The 21,127-nt window shown below is 42.4% G+C and overlaps 1 protein-coding gene and 1 long non-coding RNA gene across 7 annotated transcripts in view; one reads left to right on the top strand and one right to left on the bottom strand.

Annotated features, from left to right (window-relative positions):
• The window catches only part of JPH1 (junctophilin 1), a 92,560-nt gene extending 72,202 nt beyond the window's left edge, over positions 1 to 20,358 (top strand). For 2 of the 6 annotated variants that reach the window (XR_003514460.1, XM_027561211.1), the window contains 4 exons: positions 367 to 485; positions 10,657 to 11,294; positions 17,803 to 17,898; positions 18,346 to 20,358. Coding sequence is in view for 4 of the 6 variants with exons in the window: in XM_027561211.1 (XP_027417012.1) it covers positions 367 to 485; positions 10,657 to 11,294; positions 17,803 to 17,883 (838 nt within the window). In the remaining 2 variants the exon portion in view is untranslated. Of the gene's footprint in view, positions 1 to 366; positions 486 to 10,656; positions 11,295 to 17,802 lie in introns of those variants that run through there. The other 4 variants (XM_027561213.1, XM_027561210.1, XM_027561209.1 and 1 more) reach the window with 4 other exon arrangements.
• On the bottom strand, positions 8,869 to 13,327 carry LOC113904273. Its single transcript, XR_003514461.1, has 2 exons — positions 13,027 to 13,327; positions 8,869 to 10,518 (listed from the first exon to the last, which is right to left on the bottom strand). It is a non-coding gene; the product is annotated as an uncharacterized LOC113904273 (long non-coding RNA).
• Positions 20,359 to 21,127: the final 769 nt, after the last annotated feature.

Genomic DNA, 21,127 nt, shown 5'->3' with positions numbered 1-21,127 from the left:
TGCCCCATAGACCATTTTTGCAGGTCCTGTATAATTACCAGGGCGCCACCCTTGCTGTGGAGAAGGCAATGGCACCCCACTCCAGTACTCTTGCCTGGAAAATCCCATGGATGGAGGACCCTGGTGGGCCGCAGTCCATGGGGTCGCTAAGAGTCGGACACGACTGAGCGACTTCACTTTCACTTTTCACTTTTATGCCTTGGAGAAGGAAATGGCAACCCACTCCAGTGTTCTTGCCTGGAGAATCCCAGGGACAGGGGAGCCTGGTGGGCTGCCGTCTGTGGGGTCGCAGAGAGTCGGACACGACTGAAGCGACTTGGCGGCAGCAGCAGCACACTTGCTGACCAACCCTCTGTGCTTCCGCAGGACCGCCCACGCGAGAGCCAAAGCCGACGCAGCAGACCAGGCCGCGCTGGCCGCCCGCCAGGAGTGTGACATCGCGAGAGCTGTGGCCCGAGAGCTGTCGCCGGACTTCTACCAGCCAGGTGGGACCTGCGATGCTGTTGGTCGGGGGATGGGAGCAGGTAGGACCTGCAATGGGTGGGAGGCAAGTAGGAGCAGGTAGGACCTGCTGAGATAGGAGGGGGTGGGGGGCTAGGAACGTGGCCTCTGGTTTCCTTTCGCCTCCTTTTCTTTATAATCTGAAGATCTGTGCCCCCTGAATTTCAGCAGGACTACAGTAAAATTGGGAGCTTAGAGTAACACATGTCTGAAGTCTGGAGTGTTCGTGCTGGAGTTCTGGCTTGTTCTTCCCGAGTGCGTCTCCCTCGCCTTCTGCTCTCCCACCCAGAGCAGCAAACTTCCAACTGATAGCATAAGCAAGATGAGAATCTAAAAGGAGCATCCAAGAAATGGTGTTATGTGTCGGGGTCCATCACAGGTGCTAAAACAAATGCCTCAAAATCAGGCACCTGTAACAATCACATTAGCAAAGGAAAACTAGAAGTCCTGGGCTCATTTTTAATACACCTAAGGAATGTTGGGATGTAAAGAAACGCACCACTTAAAGACAGTTGCCCCTGCACAAAGAGGAGAATGTGTGTCATGATAGAAAAATGAAAGGGACAACCACGCACACACAAAATCAACCCAGGTCATCTGCCTCTCAAACGTTGTACCGTAGCAGTAAGCAGATATTTACAGCAGGTTTAAATATTTAACTCACTCCTTAGAGCTTTCCTAGTAAACTGTTTCCATCCCTTTCTTTAATACAGGATGTTATAGGATTATGTTTAATATGTGTTATAGGAAAAGGTGGCAATTGCCATTTTATTGATTCTGCATTGTTGTAGAAACAACTTCCTGTTGATTGAAGGGATCAACAGGTTTCCAGGCAAAGAGACTAAAAGAAATGTTCTTAATTTCTAAGTATCGAAATTTATGTTTTCTTGGTGAAGAGTTTTTCCCCATTGGTTTCTGTTAATCAAGCTGGATAACTAGCACCCTGCACAACACGTGTGTCCAATACCTGTTTGGTTCCAGTGAGGGTGATAAAATACTGGAACCCACAGGGCATCCGTGTGACTACGTGAACAAGGTAAGTCACGGTGTACAGAAGAGCAAGCTTCCATGTAAAAGCTAGAAAATTGACTGTAACATGGCATGGGAGAATGAGAAAGAAAGGACAGGATTTTTCTTTTCTGTGAAGGGTGAAGACAATAAAAGGCCATGTTAGCAAGACTCAGTTTTTATGAGAGCGCTTTGGGACAGGGCTGGGTTCGGGTGCAGAGTGATTGAGTTACTATAGAGTGACTAGTTCTGTATAGCTCAAGGGAGAAAACCAGTGGCAATGGATGTTTCTTTCATATGCGTCCTTTGTGTTGTGTTTTATTTTATTTGTGTCCCATCTCTGGGTCAACTGAAATCTTTTAATGCATACTTGTTTTATTAGGAAAGGGAAATTTTCCATTTTGGGGGTAGGAATAAACACTTCTCTGGAAGTTCCCACATCCCTGGGCCTAAGGACCTTGGGAACTACTTGTTGTAGGGTGTGAGAGCTGAAGAGGGGGTTCAGCCACCCAGGAGGGACCCTCTTGTCCCTTTGCAGTAGTGATGCTGTTGGGAGCAGCTGGGCAGTCGGGAGACAAAGCAGCTTCGTGACGCAGCCCTAGCCTTGAGCTGCTGTGGAAGCAAACAAACTCACTATTGTCTGCAGATGGTAATTGCTCAGTTCTGTTGTTCACTCCGCTGGGGATGGGGTCCCTGAGATTGCCAGTTGGTGTTAACAGGAGGTAAATGATAGGGGAGGTCATCTCAATTTTTCAGACTAAAAGGTTTTTTAAAGCCTTTTGTGATGGGAAAGCATTTGAGGAGGGGGGAAAATGTGGGAAAATGCCATTCCACCCTTTCGTAGCTAAAACATCATCACACAAGCCAGTTGTCCCTCAGTAATAAATACATCAGAGTAGCATGAGATGACAAGGGGTCTATTTGAGACAGGAGCTAAGGGAGGACGGCAGCGATCCCCTTTGACCCACAGCCAGCACTACCTTCAGCAACTGTATAGAAAGCCTTTTCTGTACTGAGTATTATTGATCTTCTCAAGGGAGCATAACTCATGCTTTCCACTGTGTATTCTTCGCAGGGTGATCAAATCAGATAGACATTTCTGAAAGGGCTTTCAAGTACTTTTTCTGAGTCAGACTGCGCGTTTCATTTACATATCCCAGATACAAATGTTTCCTTTGTTGGGAATGAATGTGTCGTGCATAGAAGTCGTTAACCCTTGGAAAAAAGGGTATCTGTCATAGCTAATATTTTGAACTTTTATGATGAGTTACCTCTTTTCAGGAGTCGGCAGTATTTTCAGAAGTTTCCAGTCTTAATTCAATCTTATACTTTTTAGCTCAAATCTGTATTATTCTACAGTTCAATTAAAAACGACGGAAAAGGGACTTCCCTGGTGGTCCAGTGGTTAAGACTCTGTGCTCCCAATGCAGGGGACCTGGGTTCAATCCTGGTCAAGGAACTAGATCCCACATCCCGCAACTAAGACCAGGCACAGGCAAATAAATGCACAGTAAAAACGGTGGCCATGTGGGATAGCTTAATCATTCAAAGGGCAGGGTTAGAACAGTACAAGGCATTCGAATAGATGTATCTGACCGTATATGTAGGTAATTGCATTCGTGTGTGTAGTTGAATTCATGTATGTAGATAATTGCATTCACACACAGAAACCTAAATTGCCATGAGTAAGAGTGACGCAGTGAGTCATACCCCCAGAACTTAGAAGTAAGATTGCCCTCTGAGAATTAAATGGACATGAACTTGGGCGAACTCCGGGAGGTGGTTGAGGGACAGGGAGGCCTGGCGTGCTGCTGTCGATGGGGTAGCAAAGAGTCGGACACGACTTAGCAACTGAGTGTTAAAATAAGCCCACGAGACAGCACAGGAATGTATAAAATGATCATACGTGATAGGTAGTATGTCTGTAGTTCAGCAAGATTTCCTTGTGACCTGATTTAGTGTATTAGAACTTACTAAGACTTGGTCACCCAAAGTAGTATTAAAAAAAAGAGTCACAGAGGCAAAAATAGGCAGTGTCCATTCGAACACTATCCAGAGGAGAGCGAAGCTGCAGCCAGAACCTTGGAGTATTGTAGTTGCACTGGCAGGGACGTTTTGTTATGGGGAAGGACGCAGGGAGAGGTAGCCAGCGTGTATGGCTTTATTGGCAAGATCATCCGAGTGAGGAAATGGATGCAACAGGCGCGCTCAGCCTGATGCCATTGGATACTTGATTCATCTCATGCCTCTGTCTCGATTCCGCCGTCACCAGTAACCTTCTAATTTTGGTGAAGCTTCTCGTGGAGGTCTGCCAGTGGGGAGAGCGTGCCCTGGTGGCATCAGTGCTGGTCCCGGCCTTTGTGACATTTACCTCGCTCATTGTGAACTGATGAATCGCTCTTCTGGTGTCACATGTCAGTCTTGTGAGCTTCGGCGATGGGAGTCGGCCCTGAGGGGTGGCGCGGCTTCAAAGGGCTGATGAAATGGGCTTTCTGAGCCAGGAAAGCCGAGACAGGACTTGGGATGGTCAACGGAGGAGGTGGTGGGGAGCTGGACATGGCGAACGGTAATTGGGAAACTCTGTGTATGGCTCTTTTCCTCCCACTGTTTCAGTTTCCTTTCCATCAAGATGCCTTATTTTGTTTTTTATTTCAAGTGATGTTTATCAGTTGTGGGGGTGACTGGTCATGGATGGAAAAAGCGAATGTGACTACATTATGTAGACTATACTTATATAGCGTATATTATATATACATAGTATAGGTGACTATATTATGTAGAGCCCTCTTGGGAGGTGACCCAAGCAACAGCCTCACAAGCTTCGTCTTCCTGGGTTTAAGCATGTCTATTAGTTGACTTGGGCTGCTACAACAAAATACCATGGACATGGTGGCTTACACAACAGACATTTATTTTTCTTAGTTCTGGAAGCTGTAATTGCAAGATCTGGATGCTAACACGATTGGGTTCAGGTGATTCTTCCCAGCTGGCAGACAGCCTTTCCACAGTCCATGAACCTGGAGGATGAGAACTCTGGTGTCTCTTCCAGTTTTTATAAGAACATTAAGCCCATGAGACTCATGAGAGTTTCCCCTCATAAGCTAAACTATCTCCCCAAGGCCCCACCACCAAGTAACATCACACTGGGGGTTAGGGCCTCAACATCTGAATTTGTGAGGGCAAGGAGACACAAGCGTTCAAGGTACAAGAGCATGTATGTTATACACATGTGCATAGAATGTGTTGATTACTTCAAGTGAAGTCTTTTGGTATAGGTTATTTTGAGACAGTGTCAACTAAGCTCACACTTCTGGTATGAATTAGAAGTCCCAAGAATTGTCTATGCTTTGGAATAGGAAATGGTAACCCATTCCATATTCTTTTGCCTGTGGAATCCCATGGACAGAGGAGCCTAGCAGGCTACGATCCATGGGGTCACAAAGAGTCAGACACACTAACACACATTATTAATAAGTACTTTTTGTTAAGAAAAAAAAAAAAGTTTCCTGGAATAGATAACTTCTAAACTCACTTTACAGACCCAAATTTTGGAATAACTTTTTTTCATAGAGAAAGGGAAATGGAATAATCTACTAGTTGATGAGAAATTAGTAATTCATGGGACTTCAGATTATTACCACCTGTGTATCCCACTGTATCCCATTTGACACACATGTGTACTGAGAGCCTGCCATGTGCACAACCCTGGCTGAGTGTCCTACGACTTGCAGACCGGAGTGCTGCGGTTCTGTTCTCAGAAGTTGCAGGACAGTACTGGATGGGACCCTAAAGTCCTTTGGAAAGTGTCATTCTTTCCACATAGTGATCTGCCATCAGTTGTATAATTTTTTTAAAACCTTTCAATCTGGTCTTCTTTTAGTGACTGACAGTCCCCATCAAAAATGCCAAAATTCCATGTAATGACTTCTGATGTTGCTACAAAGCGTGTGCACTGCCCTGGGGGGTCTTCGTGGTGCCCCCCACCATTTCTCCGAGGCTCACCTATGAAGAACTAGCTGAACGCCCCGCTGTTTTCCATCTGCAGTATCTGTTCAGAGGCTTCATGCCAACTGTAACTCATAACCTCTCCGCGTGGGGGCCTGACATGTGCTCAACAACAATGTGTTGTTGTTTTGTGTTGTGTGGCACGTCAGTTAGCAGGTGACCTGACTTCTTCCCAGAAACATCCCTTAAGGACTCAGAAATACTGTCTGTAAAAACAGACCAAAATGCTGACTGCGGCAACTCTCAGCACTTGTCATCATTTCCTCCCTGGCGATATTCTGACCCATCTTTGTAGTGAGCCGCTGCATCTGATCAGCTCTGTGGTGCTGGCATCGCGGCATGGGCACGTTACCACACAGAACAAGCACAGGCACACCATGCGCCCCCCAAGAAAACTGTCCAGGAAAAACTTCTGCCCTCCACAGTATGTTAGATATTTTGTTTTAAAAGCACTTAATCTTACTCTGGAAAATCTAAGTCTACATCCTCATTGAGCTGGCCCGCCCCAGTTGACTATGCCATGTTGGAACCATTTCCAGCTGGATGCAGGTGAGGAAGGCTGGAGTTAGGTTGGCTCTGGTCAGCATACTTCTTGCCATACTGTTCAAATTTATTTTTTTGTGTGTGACATCAGTCTTTTATTTCAAGGTCTCTCACCCTGGTGTCTTTTTTTCTCGTTTATTTTTAATTTTATATTATAGTTGATTAACAATGTATTAGTTTCAAGTGCACACCTAAGTGATTCAGTTAGACATATACATATGTCTAGTACTCTTGCCTGGAAAATCCCATGGACGCAGGAGCCTGGTAGGCTGCAGTCCATGGGGTCGCTGAGAGTCGGACACGACTGAGCGACTTCACTTTCACTCTTTCATGCATTGGAGAAGGAAATGGCAACCCACTCCAGTGTTCCTGCCTTGAGAATCCCAGGGATGGGGGAGCCTGGTGGGCTGCCGTCTATGGGGTCGCACAGAGTTGGACACGACTGAAGAGACTTAGCAGCAGCAGCAGCATTCTTTTTCAGATTCTTTTTCCATGGAGGTTATTACAGAATATTGAGCAGAGTTCCCTGTGCTCTACAGGAATTCCTTGTTGGTTATCTATTTTAAATATAGCAGTGTGTACATGTCCATCCCAAACTTGCCATGCTTTTAAATGCCAGCTCTGAATACATTAGTTACCTGGAACATTTATTAAACCTCAAGATTTCTAGGCTTCAATTAATACTTACTAAATTCTCTGGGAATCGCACCCCACATGCCTCTGCTAGGCAGCTCATGGGGAACACTGCTTTGAAGTACGTTTATTCCCTCATTCAGCCAATTTTTAATGGGTAATAAAGCTGGGAGGTTGTGTGTGTGTGTGTGTTTAATCTGAAAGATGGTGCTAGTAAATTCTCTGAGCTCAACAGATTCTGAGTATCATCAGAAGCCCTGTAGATAAAACTGAATACGCCTGAAAACCATGTCTGAGAAGATGGGCACAAGTGAAAAATGCCTTTCTGAAAACATTTAAGATTAGAAGCAATGCACGAGAGGCCTACAGATCTAAAGGAGTTGGCTACACTGGTATTTAAGAGTTAATAAACATAGTAAATATGTTCAGTGGAATCCAGAATATAGCTTTGTAAGGCCATTAATACAGAATCCTCCAGGGGCCAGATCAGTCTCAGCTTGGCCTATTCACAATGGCATAAATTAAGAGGTAGGGGGAGATCTATTTACTCTTTACAAAGAGCATTTGAAACTAGGCTTTGTATTCAGGTATTATAGGTCTTTGTTCTTTTTCCAGATAACTAAAGCATATCACTTTTTTTAAAAAAATTCTTTTTCTGGGACCCACTATCACTGAATTGACTGAGTTTCCTCTCAAATAAACCACCTCTTGCCGCTGTTAGCATTTCAGCAGTCTCATCCTTTGCTGGCAGCTGTCACGTTGCTGGGACCTGTCAAAGCAGTTCCCATTTCAGCTTCTCATCTGCTTTCCGCAGTAGACACAGGTAAGACCAGTGGTTACCCAGATAAACCCTAAACTCTTAAGCATCGCAGTTCCAGTCTCACATTTTCAAATTGAAGCACGCGGGCTTTATGACATCTTTATTTCCTGTGGTTCAGTGACTCTCTCCTTCCAACTTTAAGAATGTATAACTAGCCACGTCTGCCAGAATCTATTTTGTTCCTGTTCTTTTTGGTGTGTGTATTTAAGTCAGACATTAGCTTTTCATATGCCTCAATCTTAAGATAGAAAGGTCTGCAAAAATAACTTTTGCACTTACCCCTTGGATTGAAGACATTGAAAGTACTTTGTAGTTTGTGTTTCAGAGTTAGGTGACTTTAAGGGGAAAATCCATTGGCTTTAAGAGTCTTGCCTATTAATTACCTTTGCACGGAACACTTACTACCATGCCTAGGTGGGTATTTCAGTCATGCTCTAAAATTGGATGGAAGTGAAGCACAGGTGAAACCAAAGTCTGATGAAATGTGGCATTGAAGGGTGGGAGGAAATATGCCATCAGCCTACTGCGGAGGGGGTGTTGTGTAAAAATGAGTCTGCAGTAGATGAGGGACTTCTCTGTGAAAAACCAGGATAAATTCTCTTCATGGGTTTTTGAAAGTCAGGGCGAACCTGTTGAAAAACCTGTCCTTCCAGGGCTGCTGCTAATGCTGCTTTCTCTTGGTGGTAATGGTCTAGTCAGAGCCCCAAGGAAGGAGCTGGAAAGAAAAACGGCACCTTTTGAATAATTGCAGTTGCCTCTTTTTCTTCAGGCTTCTCTGATAGCTCAGCTGGTAGAGAATCCGTCTGCAGTGCAGAAGACCCTGGTTCAATTCCTGGGTCGGGAAGAGTCACCTGGAGAGGGGATAGGATAGCCAAGCAAGATAACTTTCTCTGTGCCAAGAATTCATGCTGCCATATTTAGTGGATTTAAAAGAATATTGCCAATTCTTGTAAAGAGGGTGTTTAACCTTAAGTTTAGAAAGGAAATCTCGATTGTTGGCATATGATCTTGACCTGTTTGGGAAGTTTGACCTCTGAGTGGTGGCTTTATCTTCTGCAGGATGGACTGTGAGATAGAACTCTTATGCTTTTGTCCCTTAGTGCAACCTATAAATGTGGGCCCTTGGGAATTCTCACTTCTGGGCTTAATATATTACATGTTGCGTGATATTTTATCTTAAGGATCCACAGGAGCTGTGTGACTTTGGGTTTTTCAGCTACTGCAGCTGTTTCCGTATCAGTAAAATCAGGATAATGCCCACTTGCTAGGATTTTGATAAGGCTTAACACTTTGGAAAACATCTTGTATAATAAATGGCCGTCTCACAATAAATAATTAGATTGTCCCAGGAAGAGCAGTGACTAGTTGGTAATTTTTTATTTTTATACAATTTTAAAGGTTATTTCCCATTTACAGTTATTCCAAGATAGTAGCTGTGTTCTCCTTGTACAGTACATCCTTGAGCCTGTCTTACCACTTATATAGCTTGTATCTCCCACTCCCCCACCCATACACTGCCTGTCCCTCCCTCCCCACTGGTAACCACAAGATTGTTCTCTATACCTGTGAGTCTGCTAGTTTCACATATTCATGATGCTAAGCGAAATAAGTCAGAGAAAGACAAATGCTATCCCTTATATGTCAAATTATTTTATTCCCACATATAAGGGATAACATATGGTATTTGTCTTTCTCTGACTTATTCCACTTAGCATCATGCCCTCCAAGTCCATCCATGTGGCCATAAATGGCAAAATTTCATTAGTCTGTCAGTTTTGGGTGTCTAAACCTCTCCTTTATCCATTCATCTGTTGATGGAAGTAGTATGCATTTTTAACAATCACAGGTAATTGTCTTTCAGCCCCGCCTGGGGTGAGGGCTGGGCATGGAGGCAGGAAGGAAAGTGATAGAGGCAATGCTCTGGGATTGACAAGAGCTAGTCAGTTCCTATAAGCAAGTTGATGGGTGAGTTCTCCTTTGGATACTCCAGAGATGATACAGTCAGCTACCTCCCATTTGCAGAGAAGAGGGCCAGTTGGACTGGGTGACCTTGATTTGATTTCCTTTGATGAGAAATGGTGGCTGGGTGAAGTGGTGGCCAAAGGCTGTACAGGGGAGGCTACTGGGGAAGGGCAGAGTGCCTGGGCCTTGGAGCACATCTGAGGTCTGCAGAGACTTCCTTCTCTGGATGCTGGCCTCCTGAAGTGCTCAGAGCTGGTGGGACAGTCTTGTAGTACAAGTTCTCCCTACTCTCCCCCAAACCTGCCCATAAAATAACAATGCACCAGGGTCCCTTTTTAAAAACATGATTCTTTTTTATAAAAATAACATGTGATTGTTAAACAATTCTAAAGTACTCAGAAAAAAAGTCTTGAGACTGCAGAGCCAAGGACAGCTGGCTTGTCTTAACTCTGATGCCTGCAGAAACGCGGCCAATGCAAAGCCAGACTCTGAAGGGCCTCTGAGTAAGTTATCCTGTGAAGTGTAACCTACACTGCAGTGTTTGTTTCTAACTGGGCGGTTTAAATGCTCCTTTAATGAAGGGTCATTAAAAAATAGGTTATTTGCATGTTCTTCTCCTCCAATGTAGATGATTTTTTAAAACATTCTTTTTAATATATTTAAGTGTTCTAATATATTAAATATTAAGCATACAAGTCAGTTTATTTTTGTATATGAGCATATACTTTGTATTTTAGTTATACCATGTAATTTGAACATGCAGATTAATTATGGTGCTGTCAGCAGTGCTCCATCCATATGAATTCTGCCTCCCTGTTCTGCCAGCAGGAGGAAGGGAAATCAGGACTGTTTCACTTTTATGGCTATCAAAATAGTGTAAATTAATGGTACATACGTGCGTGTGCGTGCTAAGTAGTGTCCGAATCTGTGCGGCCCTGTGGACCATAGCCTGCCAGGCTCCTCTGTCCATGGGATTCTCCAGGCAAGTACATAATCACCTTAATCTTTCTCCCAGGGCATGAAACATCCTTGTGCTTAGTCAAAGCCTTATAAATATATTTTAGAGAAAAAGAGGAAAGGCTAAGTTGATTTAGCAAATATTTATATGTTTGTAGCCATGAGAGGAATAAGCCTTTATGCCTTATTTTTATCACCTCCCCTTCTGTTGTCCACTTTCTCCCCAGGCCCAGATTACATCAAACAGAGATTTCAGGAAGGTGTAGATGCTAAAGAAAATCCCGAAGACAAGGTCCCGGAAAAGCCCCCCACACCAAAGGAATCGCCTCACTTCTACCGCAAAGGCACCACACCCCCAGAGTCTCCTGAGCCAAGTCCCAGACAAGGCCGCTCTCCCTCCCCAAAGCCCGCAAGGAAGCAGAACCCCAGTTCAGGGGCGAGACTCAACCAGGACAGACGCAGCGCGGCTGAGGAGAAGGTGACAGCCGCCGTCAACAAGCCCTTGACCTCCAAGGCCCCCCCCAAGGAGGTGGGGGCGGTCGTGCCCTCCTCCAAGTACTCTGGCCGCCACCACATCCCCAACCCCAGTAACGGGGAGCTGCACTCTCAGTACCACGGCTACTACGTGAAACTGAACGCCCCCCAGCACCCTCCGGAGGACACAGAGGAGGAGGGGTCGAGCCAGTCTTCCTCGGCACTGGTGCACAAGCCGTCACCCAACAAGTGGAGTCCCCCTAAATCTGTGACAAAACCAGTTGCCAAAGAAAGCAAAGCTGAGCCAAAAGCTAAGAAGTCTGAACTTGCTATACCAAAGAACCCAGCGAGCAGCGATGCGCGCCCTGCTTTGGAAAAAGAAGCCAATTCAGTAAGTTGTACGAGATGTGGTTCCCTGTCCCTCTGCTCCTCTGGGTTCTTCTGGGTGACATCAGGGGAGATTGATGCCTTGATGACAATAAGGAGCCCAGGGCTGTGAAGGGTAGCGTTTATTAGCACCAGTAGCCTAGCCACCAGGGGCTCTCCAGGCAGCATTCGCGACCTTCCTCAGGCTTCCTACAGGTGGGTTCACGTGACCACCTTGTCCCAGCTCCACTTTCACAAGCCTTTACCAGCACGTGGTGGTAAGCTTCATGGGAGCTGTCTTATTAGCTCCAGCTGTGGTAACAAAAAACTATACCTTGAACTGGGTGGTTTAAAAAGGAAACGATTATTTCTCACAGTTCTGGAGGCTGAGTGGTCCCAAGATCAAGGCACCAGCAGATCTGAGGTCTGGTGAGAACCCACTGCCTGGTCCATGGACCACGGGCCACCTTCTCCCTGAGTCCTCACAGGGCTAAGAAAGAGGAAACTAATACCGTCAAAGGGCTCCAACCTCATGACCTGATCACCTCCCAAAGGTCCATCCTCCAGGGCTTAGGGCTTCATTGTGTGAATTTGGGGGCAGGGGACACAAACAGGCAGCCTGTAACAACAGCTGACTGCTGGGGCTGGGAAGGAATCATGGGCCTTGGCCCAGAGGCCGGCTGTCGTGCTCTAACCAGGAGAGTTCCACTGCTGTTTGCTACGTTCTTAACTTGCCTTTAGACTCCACCCCCACAACAGTCAGCATCTTTCAACAAAACATCTTTTCTGGCTACTATTGTGAATTATTCTCATAAATGTTTAGTTTGGATTTTATTTAATAGCCAGGCTTTTCAGAACTACTGCTTTCCCGTATAAGAAGTGAAAATTTTCAATTGGTTAAGAAAGTTACTTTGGTTTTCTAATTCCTCAGAGTATAAATCTTCCTAAAATTTCAGTTTTCTCGTAGATGCTGGTTTTATTATGAGTCTTTACCATTTTTATTATTCAACCAGAAAGCTCTCACTGATATTCAGTAAGATTTAAAAGTCTGTTAAATTGTTCACCTGGTCATATGGCTTTGGAAAAGATTGTAATTTAGGGAAAAAGCCACAGTTGACCCAGTATTGACTAGTAATTTCTGAGACATATTTGCATAAAGGCGTAGATTAATATTTTGGCCAATAGGAATATAACCATCAGTTTACTTTTGTCTGTCAGTCTGCTCATAGGGTTAACATTGAAATTCATTTTTCAACTAACTTTTACATTTGAAATTTCTTGGGTTTATTTTGCTAATATCTATTAACATGGGTTCCCACCTTCTTTAAATTCTCACCTTTTTAATTATCTAAATATAAATTAATCAAATTAACATGATTAACTTTCCAAGAGTCAAGCTTTTATATAGATACGTGGTTTTCAAAACAGTAACTTTGAGACTCACTGTTTAGTAAGCATTTTTTTAACATTGATATATCAGTATCCTGATACTAAATATGTGTTAATGTTATCACTACTGAATTTGTTAAATGTGATAACTTCTCTTTTGGCTTTCAGCATTTATCCATAGGGTTAGTCAAGCTTCCCATATAAATTGGTATTAGTTTGCTTGATTTACAAGAGGAAAATTCAGACAATACAAGGCTATATCGTTTATACCTTTTGGGTACCCGTTAGTGGGGTTCAGTTGATTTTCAGAACTCCCTAAGGGAAAGTACATGCCCCAGTGTCCCTTAGGTGAGTTACCTAGTTCTTACCTGTAATAAACTGATTGGTATGTTTGGTGAATTGGCGCCTTCTTGTTTAGAAACAGCATCTGTTTCATGGATATGCAGAACATTCGGAGTCTAGGAGTCAGCCAAGCATCTTGCAGCTCTGCAGGCTGGTCTCTAGGGTTCCCTTGGACACCCCAGGATAGGAGGCAGCCAGCAGCTCTGTACCTCTGTTAGGAGCTGGAAGTCAGGGCTGAATTGGCGCCTGCTTGTGTATGGAGAAGGAAATGGCAGCCCACTCCAGTATTCTTGCTTGGAGCATCCCATGGACGGAGGAGCTTGGTGGGCTACAGTCCATGGGTCGCAAAGAGTCGGACACGACTTCACTTTCACTTTCGCTTTCTGAAGAGTTTTAACAATTTAACAAGAGATTTAACAATTAACCTTCCCTTCCTTGATAACAGAAAGCTGCCTTTCACACCGCTGATAACTATTTTCTTCACAAGGAGTTAGGATAGTGACAGAATCATCCTAAAGGTAGTCAGTGAATGACCTTTAAAACAAAAGAGCTCTACATAACAATTTTGAAATTAAGACAGTGTTTTAAGTTAGAAGTTTACAAATAACAACTTGGAAACTCATAGAAACATTCACACTAAAGCAGACATTAGAGGGGAAACCAGACTGAGTTCCTCTTTGTGAAACAGTGTGAGAGGTCCACTTTGAGTCAGAATCACCAAACAATTTGCAGAATTGTAGTCAGCCAACTTACTGAGAGTGTAGGCTACTAGCTAAGGGTGTGGCCTCTTATGCCAGACCATAGGTTCAAATCCCAGCTGTGTTACTTACCAGCTCTTTGACTTTTAGGCAAGTTTCTTAACCTGCTCTGTGACTTAGTTTCTTCATCTGTACCTATATCAAACATTGTGAAGATTAATATCAGTGGTTGTGAGTTGATACTTGTAAAGGTCTTAGTTCCTCGCATAGGGTAGGTATTCAGAAAGCACTGACTATTATTAAGTTCACCTCAATACTAGTTGGAGCATAAACAGTTCATAAATATTTTCCAGTAGATTTTGATCCATCCTCAGGATCACCCTGGGTATTGATTCCTAGAAATAGAATCTTCAGGGACACAGGCTAACACTTGGGAGAAGGGAAGCCACAACAAGGATTACTTAACAACCTTCCTCCAGTCTGTGACTCCTGTGGGCAGTGGTTGCATGTGGACTCATGTCCCAGGAAAGTACATTCTATGTGATGCCAAGATTTTTGTAGGATTTTTGCAATATGGCAACTTGGGTAGAAGGCAGTAAGGAGATATCTTGAGAACCTTATGATCAAAGAGACTAGTGAGGGGTCTTCTAGTTAGGAGACTCAACTCCTGAGAACCCACACTTTTCTCTTAGCAGTTACACTGATCAGCTTCCAAGTTTAAGATTTATCCAGCCTTTCTTCTGAATTGTTATAAAACCTAAGGCAGCCATGTCAAATCAGGTCTGAATCATACACACACACACACACGAGTAAACACATATAATTAACTTTTGCTCTTTTCATGTTTTTGGAAAAGCTTGAAGTTTAGCAAATTGTACTAACTCTTCAGAAAATTCTTCATAATTTTAAATGAGTGATAGTCTCTGGAAGAAAAAAATTCTTGAGTTAGAATTTCTTTCCATAGTTTGACTTCCTGCACTTTAGTTTCTAACTGCCTGAAAGTTTCTTCTAATCAAGACTTGTACTCTGCCCTGCCCCAACAGCTTCTTGTATTACACCTGTCTCAGTCAGTCTTCAAAAGCAAGACTGACTTTTTCTTTTTGCTATTTTAAGCTACAACTGGCCACTGCAGTCATGTTTATGAGACTTCACCTTAAAGCTTTCCACTCTGTACCCAGCCCAGGTGTCTGATGAGCACAGAGGTCATGTGTTGATATCCACCTGTTAAACATAACGTCCCAGAATTTATTTTTTTTACCTGGCTGTTTGAGCCTTCTATTGCCAGTTTACTCTTATCTCTGAGTCATCTTTAAAAATAGCTTTATAAGTAGATCTATACTGGTAGGATAAATGTATGTGTATATTAGAATATATATGGGAGAAATACTTACTCAGTAAAAATTATGTCTGTATAAATATACACAAACCCAAAATACTAACCAATTCAAAAAGTTAGATAAATTCATGGAACCTTTTAAGGACTCATAGAGTGGGAGTGAAAGGTCCAGGAACACCTTTACTGAAGGTACTTTCTCTATCATTCTGCTTTCTCAGGGTCCCCTGTAAGTCACTGGACTTTGCATCATATTGGTTTGACGTTACTTTCCCTTGTCTTCTTTCATTATCACTCACTGTCTTGAGGAATTATGAAATGAAATCCACTAATCCAAAAGAGTTGAAAGAATCCCAGAATTCTTAACACATTCCTAAGAAAATCTAAACACATTCAGTGAGCAAAGTCTGTTCAGTATGTATATTAATAGCATTTCCGTAATCTCCGGCCTGACTAATAACGTTGAAAGATCATCAATTATTTTCTGAGTTCTAAGAGTTTCCCTACATTATTTATGTGTTCTAAGTTAGCCATAATTGAGGAGTTACATAGGTTAGTACTCTCCTGTTAATTTAGAACACAACTATTCTAAAAGACGCATTGGTCATTATCTGATGTTTTTCTGATACTATAGGATACCGATGAAAATGCCATTTTAAAGAAGTTGATGGTAAATTATTTTTAAACTAAGGCCTGTGACTTTAATAGAGATGAAGAACATGTAGTTCTGAAGTGAACAAACCAAAGTTGTTTAATCTCAGTTCTAATTTATTCAAACTGGCTGAGTAACCTTGGGCAAGATACTTACTTTTTTGGATTACACTGTGAAGAATTATTTTCCTCCCCTTTACTTGGAGTTTAGGAACTAGGCTTTTTCTTCTAAGAATCCCTCCATAACACCCATTTTTATTCCTCCTGTCACCCTGATTTTATGAATCACCCTGTTCTTCATTTAATACAGTGAATATATCTGTTCAGCCACCACATGTATAGGACTTGGAAAAGTGGAAGGGGGGTTCTCATTAAAGACTGGTTGTCTGGATGAACTGGACAGCCCTTATGTGTGGGTACACAGTGGTGAACAAGGAGGACCCCTGTGGGACTCAGTCTAGGGGAAAAGATGGCAGTTAACAAGAAAGGACAGTAGTGTGAAGTGTTAGGACACAGAAAGAGGAGGCACTCTGACCTCTACCAGGGAGGATGTGGCCTTATCCAGAAAGGAGGCCTCCATGAAGGACATGGGACTAAAGCCCTGGACCCCGTGAGATGAGCACTAACCAATGGCAGTTCCAGCCTCCCTTAATCACTCACCACCCCCAACAAATCACATCATTACAGCATCTGAAGACTGACACAGTCTCACCGTAGGATAATCAACTATAGTACAACTGTTTCCTCGTCCGTAAAATGAGAATAAAACTACCTACCCCACCTCCCTTATAAGGCAAGTTTTAGAGCACTTTTAATGCTATTTAAGAATTAGACACTATTTTATTAGTTAACACCAAGAATGCCTCTTTATAGTAAAGATAGCAAAACACAACCAGATCTAAACAGATGGGTCATACAACGGTTTTGTTTTGTATTTAAAAAAAAGCAAGTAAATTTGGGGCACTTTAGACTGTGTGGTATTTATTATAGTGGTACTTACAAAATACGATTCTGTGATTTGTTAAAATATAACTTGGTTTCTGAAATGCTGTGGCTGTAAGCAGAGAAATTAAAAATTAGATCTTGCACAGTAATTTACGAAAGGGTTCAATTTCCCACTTGTAGTTTTTACCTTAAGGAAAGGATGGTATCCAAAAAGAAGACCAGGAAAAAGAAGAGTCAAAGAACCTCCTCCTGAGTTTTTCCTGAACTTTCCCGGAGCAGCCTCACCATCCTTCAGATTTCACTCTCCTGTTCCCAGCTGCCTTGATGAGGAAATGATTTCTTCCTAGTCCAAATTACACCCTACCTAACAAAAATACATCTCTAATTCCCATCAGTTTTAAACCCATTATGGTGAGCTGTGTCTCACCCAGACTGTTGCCTAGTGTTTTAAGGTATTTTAAAATACTGTTTAATCAGTATTAGATTCATTTTTGTATGAAAGTTCAGAGATGACTCCATCTAAATACAGCATAGCTATTTTTAGTTTATACCTTTTAGAACTGTTGTCATTATTCATGCTTTATTTACTGCAACTGTGTTGTTGTTATTCACACACTAAGCTATGTCCAATTCTTTGCAACCCCTTTGGATGACAGCATGCCAGGCTTCCTTGTCCTTCACTGTCCATTGGAGTTTGCTCAGACTCATGTCCATTGATTTAGTGCTGCTATCTAACCATCTCATCCTCTCCCAGCCTCTTTTCCTCCTGCCCTCAATCTTTGCCAACATGAGGGCCTTTTCTAATGAGTCAGCTCTTCACATCAGGTGGCCAAAGTATTGAAACTTCAACATCAGTCCTTCCAATGAATATTCAGGGCTGATTTCCTTTAGGATTGACTGGTTTGATCTCCTTGCTGTCCAAGGGACTCTCAAGAGTCTTCTCCAGCACCACAGTTTTAAAGCATCAATTCTTAGGCACTCAGCCTTCTTTATGGTCCAACTCACACCTGTACATGACTACTAGGAAAACCGTAGCTTTGACGATATGGACCTGCAACTGTGTTGTGTCTTTTCAAGTATTTTTGGTAATTGGTTTTGTGAGCTAATTTAACTATTGCTATTAACTTGGGAAGGTGACACTTAGAATTTTCTGTTTTGTTCTGTTTGATTTCCAGGGCCCTAATTCAATCATGATCATCCTCGTCATGCTGTTGAATATCGGGTTGGCCATTCTTTTTGTTCACTTTCTAACTTGATTGGAATTAGGAAAGGTAAGAATAGCCTTAATTTCTATATAAAATCACAATCTGTCACATTCTTTTCCCCTATTCAGATTTACATTTTTTTAAACAACCGTGCATTGTCCTTCAATTTAATTTTGGCTGCGCCTGAATATGATTCAACATAGTTACTTAATGATATCACTGTTTTGACCCTTCGGTGAAGTCATGACAACTAGTGGTGTGAGCCCACGGTCCTCTGCAGTGGTGTCATCAGCCCTTTAAATGGCACACTCCAGGCAGACTCAGACACAGGGAAGGAGGCTTGGAATTAGGATGGGCTCACGAGAGAGAGAAAGATGGAAAATTCAACCGGAGGACCTGTCCAGTCCCCCTGGGAAGGCGTTGTGGCTATGGGGTCCTCTGGGAGCTGAAGCAGGCAACCATGTTGGAGAGCAAAACTTAATAATCATTCTTTCTTAACATCTGCTGAAGCAGCCCCATCCGGCGAAGTTCTTGGCATTGGCTACTCCATCTGTCCTAGCAGAGTGTGACTAAACTGGAGATGTATGGAGCTGCTTTTTTTTTTTTTTTTTTTTTTTGATGGAAGTCAACAGCTGCCTTACTATTTTACCATCTGATGTTGCTAGTAGGGAGCTGGGGAAACAAACGACCGCCCTAGGAATGCGGTCGGAGGACTGTGTTGCTGCGGCCATGGTTCCAACATTCACTCCTGTCTCAGTAGAGGAAGTAGGCAGCAGCATCACTCACCAGTCTTATGCCACGACCTGCTGCTTTCTCATCTCCTGGAACGTCCCGGGAGAGAAGGTTTTGTCGGCTTGTGCACGGTTCTGTTCATTTCTGCTGTTTACTTAAATCTGATGTGTGGTCACCTACAGCGTGCGGTCCTGGCCGGAGGAAGCACACGTGTCACATCTCGAGGAAAAGAAAACAACAGAATTCTAGAGAAAATGTGTTTATTTTGATAGCAATACATCATTCATGTCATTTTTAGTCTTCCTAAACCTGTAAAAGGCTGTTTAAAATTTAGCGATTTGAAGGCATTATACCTAAGAAATCACTTAAACATTTTTAAAGCTACTGAGATGAATTTATTTATGCACTTCAGAGGTGCTAAATTTTAAAAGCTGAAAGACAACAGAATTCTAAGAAGTATAGTCAAAAATGTTGCATGGGTTGCAGTAATCAGTGTTTAAAGGATTCAGTTTCATTGCTGACGTACTTTACCAACCAAATAAAATCTTGTCAGTGGCTATGTTAATTCCCATGAAAGTTAAGCAAGATGCTATTAATAACTGCTCTTCTCTTTTTTTTTTCCCCCAACTTACAAATTTTCGTTGAATACATTCAGGTAGAGCATAAAGCTTTGTTCAATCAGTGCTTCTCAATTTTATGCCTTTCGTGTTTTTCAAAGTCCTTTTGTAATTTTATTTCACACTTTAAAGGCGTAGACAATTTTCAAGTATCTGTCTTTTGCAGTCCTTTGTTAGTCTGACATAAACTGATTTTTTTTGCTGTTTTATAATTTATTCTTTATTACTCAGAAGCATGCTTATTTAGAGAAACTACGTGGGCTTTATATAATTATTTAAAAAGAAAATCAGGGGAGGAAAGTTATCCATTCAATCTTGGTAAAACATTGAGGAGAGGGAGCTATTCCTAAGTATTTTCATGATCTGCATGGTTTAATCAGATTCTTCTTACCTTATTTGCTACCGTTTCAATACAGAAGAGAGAAGTCATATGTTAGCACAGATGGGAGTGAATGTCACCTGCAGGCTAGTGACCCAGTGGTGTTTTTTGCAGAAGTTCAGTATGTTGAAACTCCTGGGTGTGACCAATATGGGATAAAGAAGAAAGCAGAAAGAGAGCAAATGAAAATTACAACTTGTATATTTATTTTTTACATTTTCCTTTGACTTTTAAATCTAGGAAGTACGTTTTTACCCAAGAAACGTTTCAGTTCCTGTGTCGGTCTCCATACTCTCACTGCTCCTTCCTAACCCCATAGCTCTTGATGCTGGGAAAGCTGAATTTAAAAAAAAAAAAAAAACGAAATAAAATATTTAATCTTAAGTGTTTATTTCAAATGTGTAATGCTTTGGAAGTAATGGGTAACAGATAATAAAGGATATGTTTATAAAGTGAGCATGTTGGTTCCATTTATAAATATATGTATGATTTATAAGCTTTTTTAAAACAAAGCTCAAATTGTTGGTATTTTTCTAAAATGTGCACAGCTGTATTTTACATGAAAGGCTCTTTCTAATGGGTTGTTATACTGTACTCTACATTTTGGACAGCACATGAAGTCTGCCAATGTACTTAATAAAACATGACTTTGTTTATTTAAAGTTTCTTGCTGTGAAAAAGAACTCCCTACCTGCGAGTTCCGTTATTTATAATCCTTGAAACCAAAATGTATAATGTACAGTTTTCACAACTGTATCTGCTCTAATAAAAAAAAAAAAGTTGGTTATTAATAAAGTTGCAGGTGTGTTTCCTTTAAGAGTAAATTACTGTCTTGAGTTATGTGGAATTTTTTGATGGTGATGGTGTTGAAAGAAAGATCTGCTGAAAAATTAATAATAGAAATGGGGGGGTGGGCGCAGCAAAGTGCTCAAAGAATCCACCTGGCAGAAAGTCACAGTGCTGCACCATTTTTTTTTCTATGTTTCTTTCACCTTGGGCCTTTCAAGTAATTTTGCAAAATAAGATTCTTGGCTCTGCTCGTTGCCTCCATTGTGTATGTGCTCGGTCGTGTCCAACTCTTTGCAACCCTATGGACTGTAGCCCGCCAGGCTCCTCTGTCCATGGGATTTCCCAGGCAGGAATACTGGAATGGGTTGCCATTTCCTTCTCCAGGGGATCTTCCCAACTCAGGGATCGAACCCATGTCTCTTGCATCTCCTGCACTGGCAGGCGGATTCTATCAGCTGAGCCACCAGCCAGAGTCATTAACTGTATTAGTGCCTTATCCTAGGTTTTAAGTCCATTCCTGTTTTCAAGGAAAACATCAAGTTGAAGTAAATCTCCTGCACGGGCACTTTGCAGTTAGTTTTTGTCTATTGTGGGCCAGAGAAATCGATATGTTACTCTAGCCCCTGCTGCTTAGGTACAAGCAGCATGAATAAATTTATACTTCAACAAACCGGCTGCAAATAGAACTTGCAGCCTATGAGGAATAATAAAAAGGGCTTCTCTAGAACAGCTTCCCAGGAAGCTGCCACAGCACCTTTAAATCCCAAATTGGTCACTC

Source organism: Bos indicus x Bos taurus, chromosome 14 (assembly GCF_003369695.1).
Source record: "Bos indicus x Bos taurus breed Angus x Brahman F1 hybrid chromosome 14, Bos_hybrid_MaternalHap_v2.0, whole genome shotgun sequence".
Classification (NCBI taxonomy): Eukaryota; Metazoa; Chordata; class Mammalia; order Artiodactyla; family Bovidae; genus Bos; species Bos indicus x Bos taurus.
This window is presented reverse-complemented; position numbering and strand designations above follow the sequence as displayed.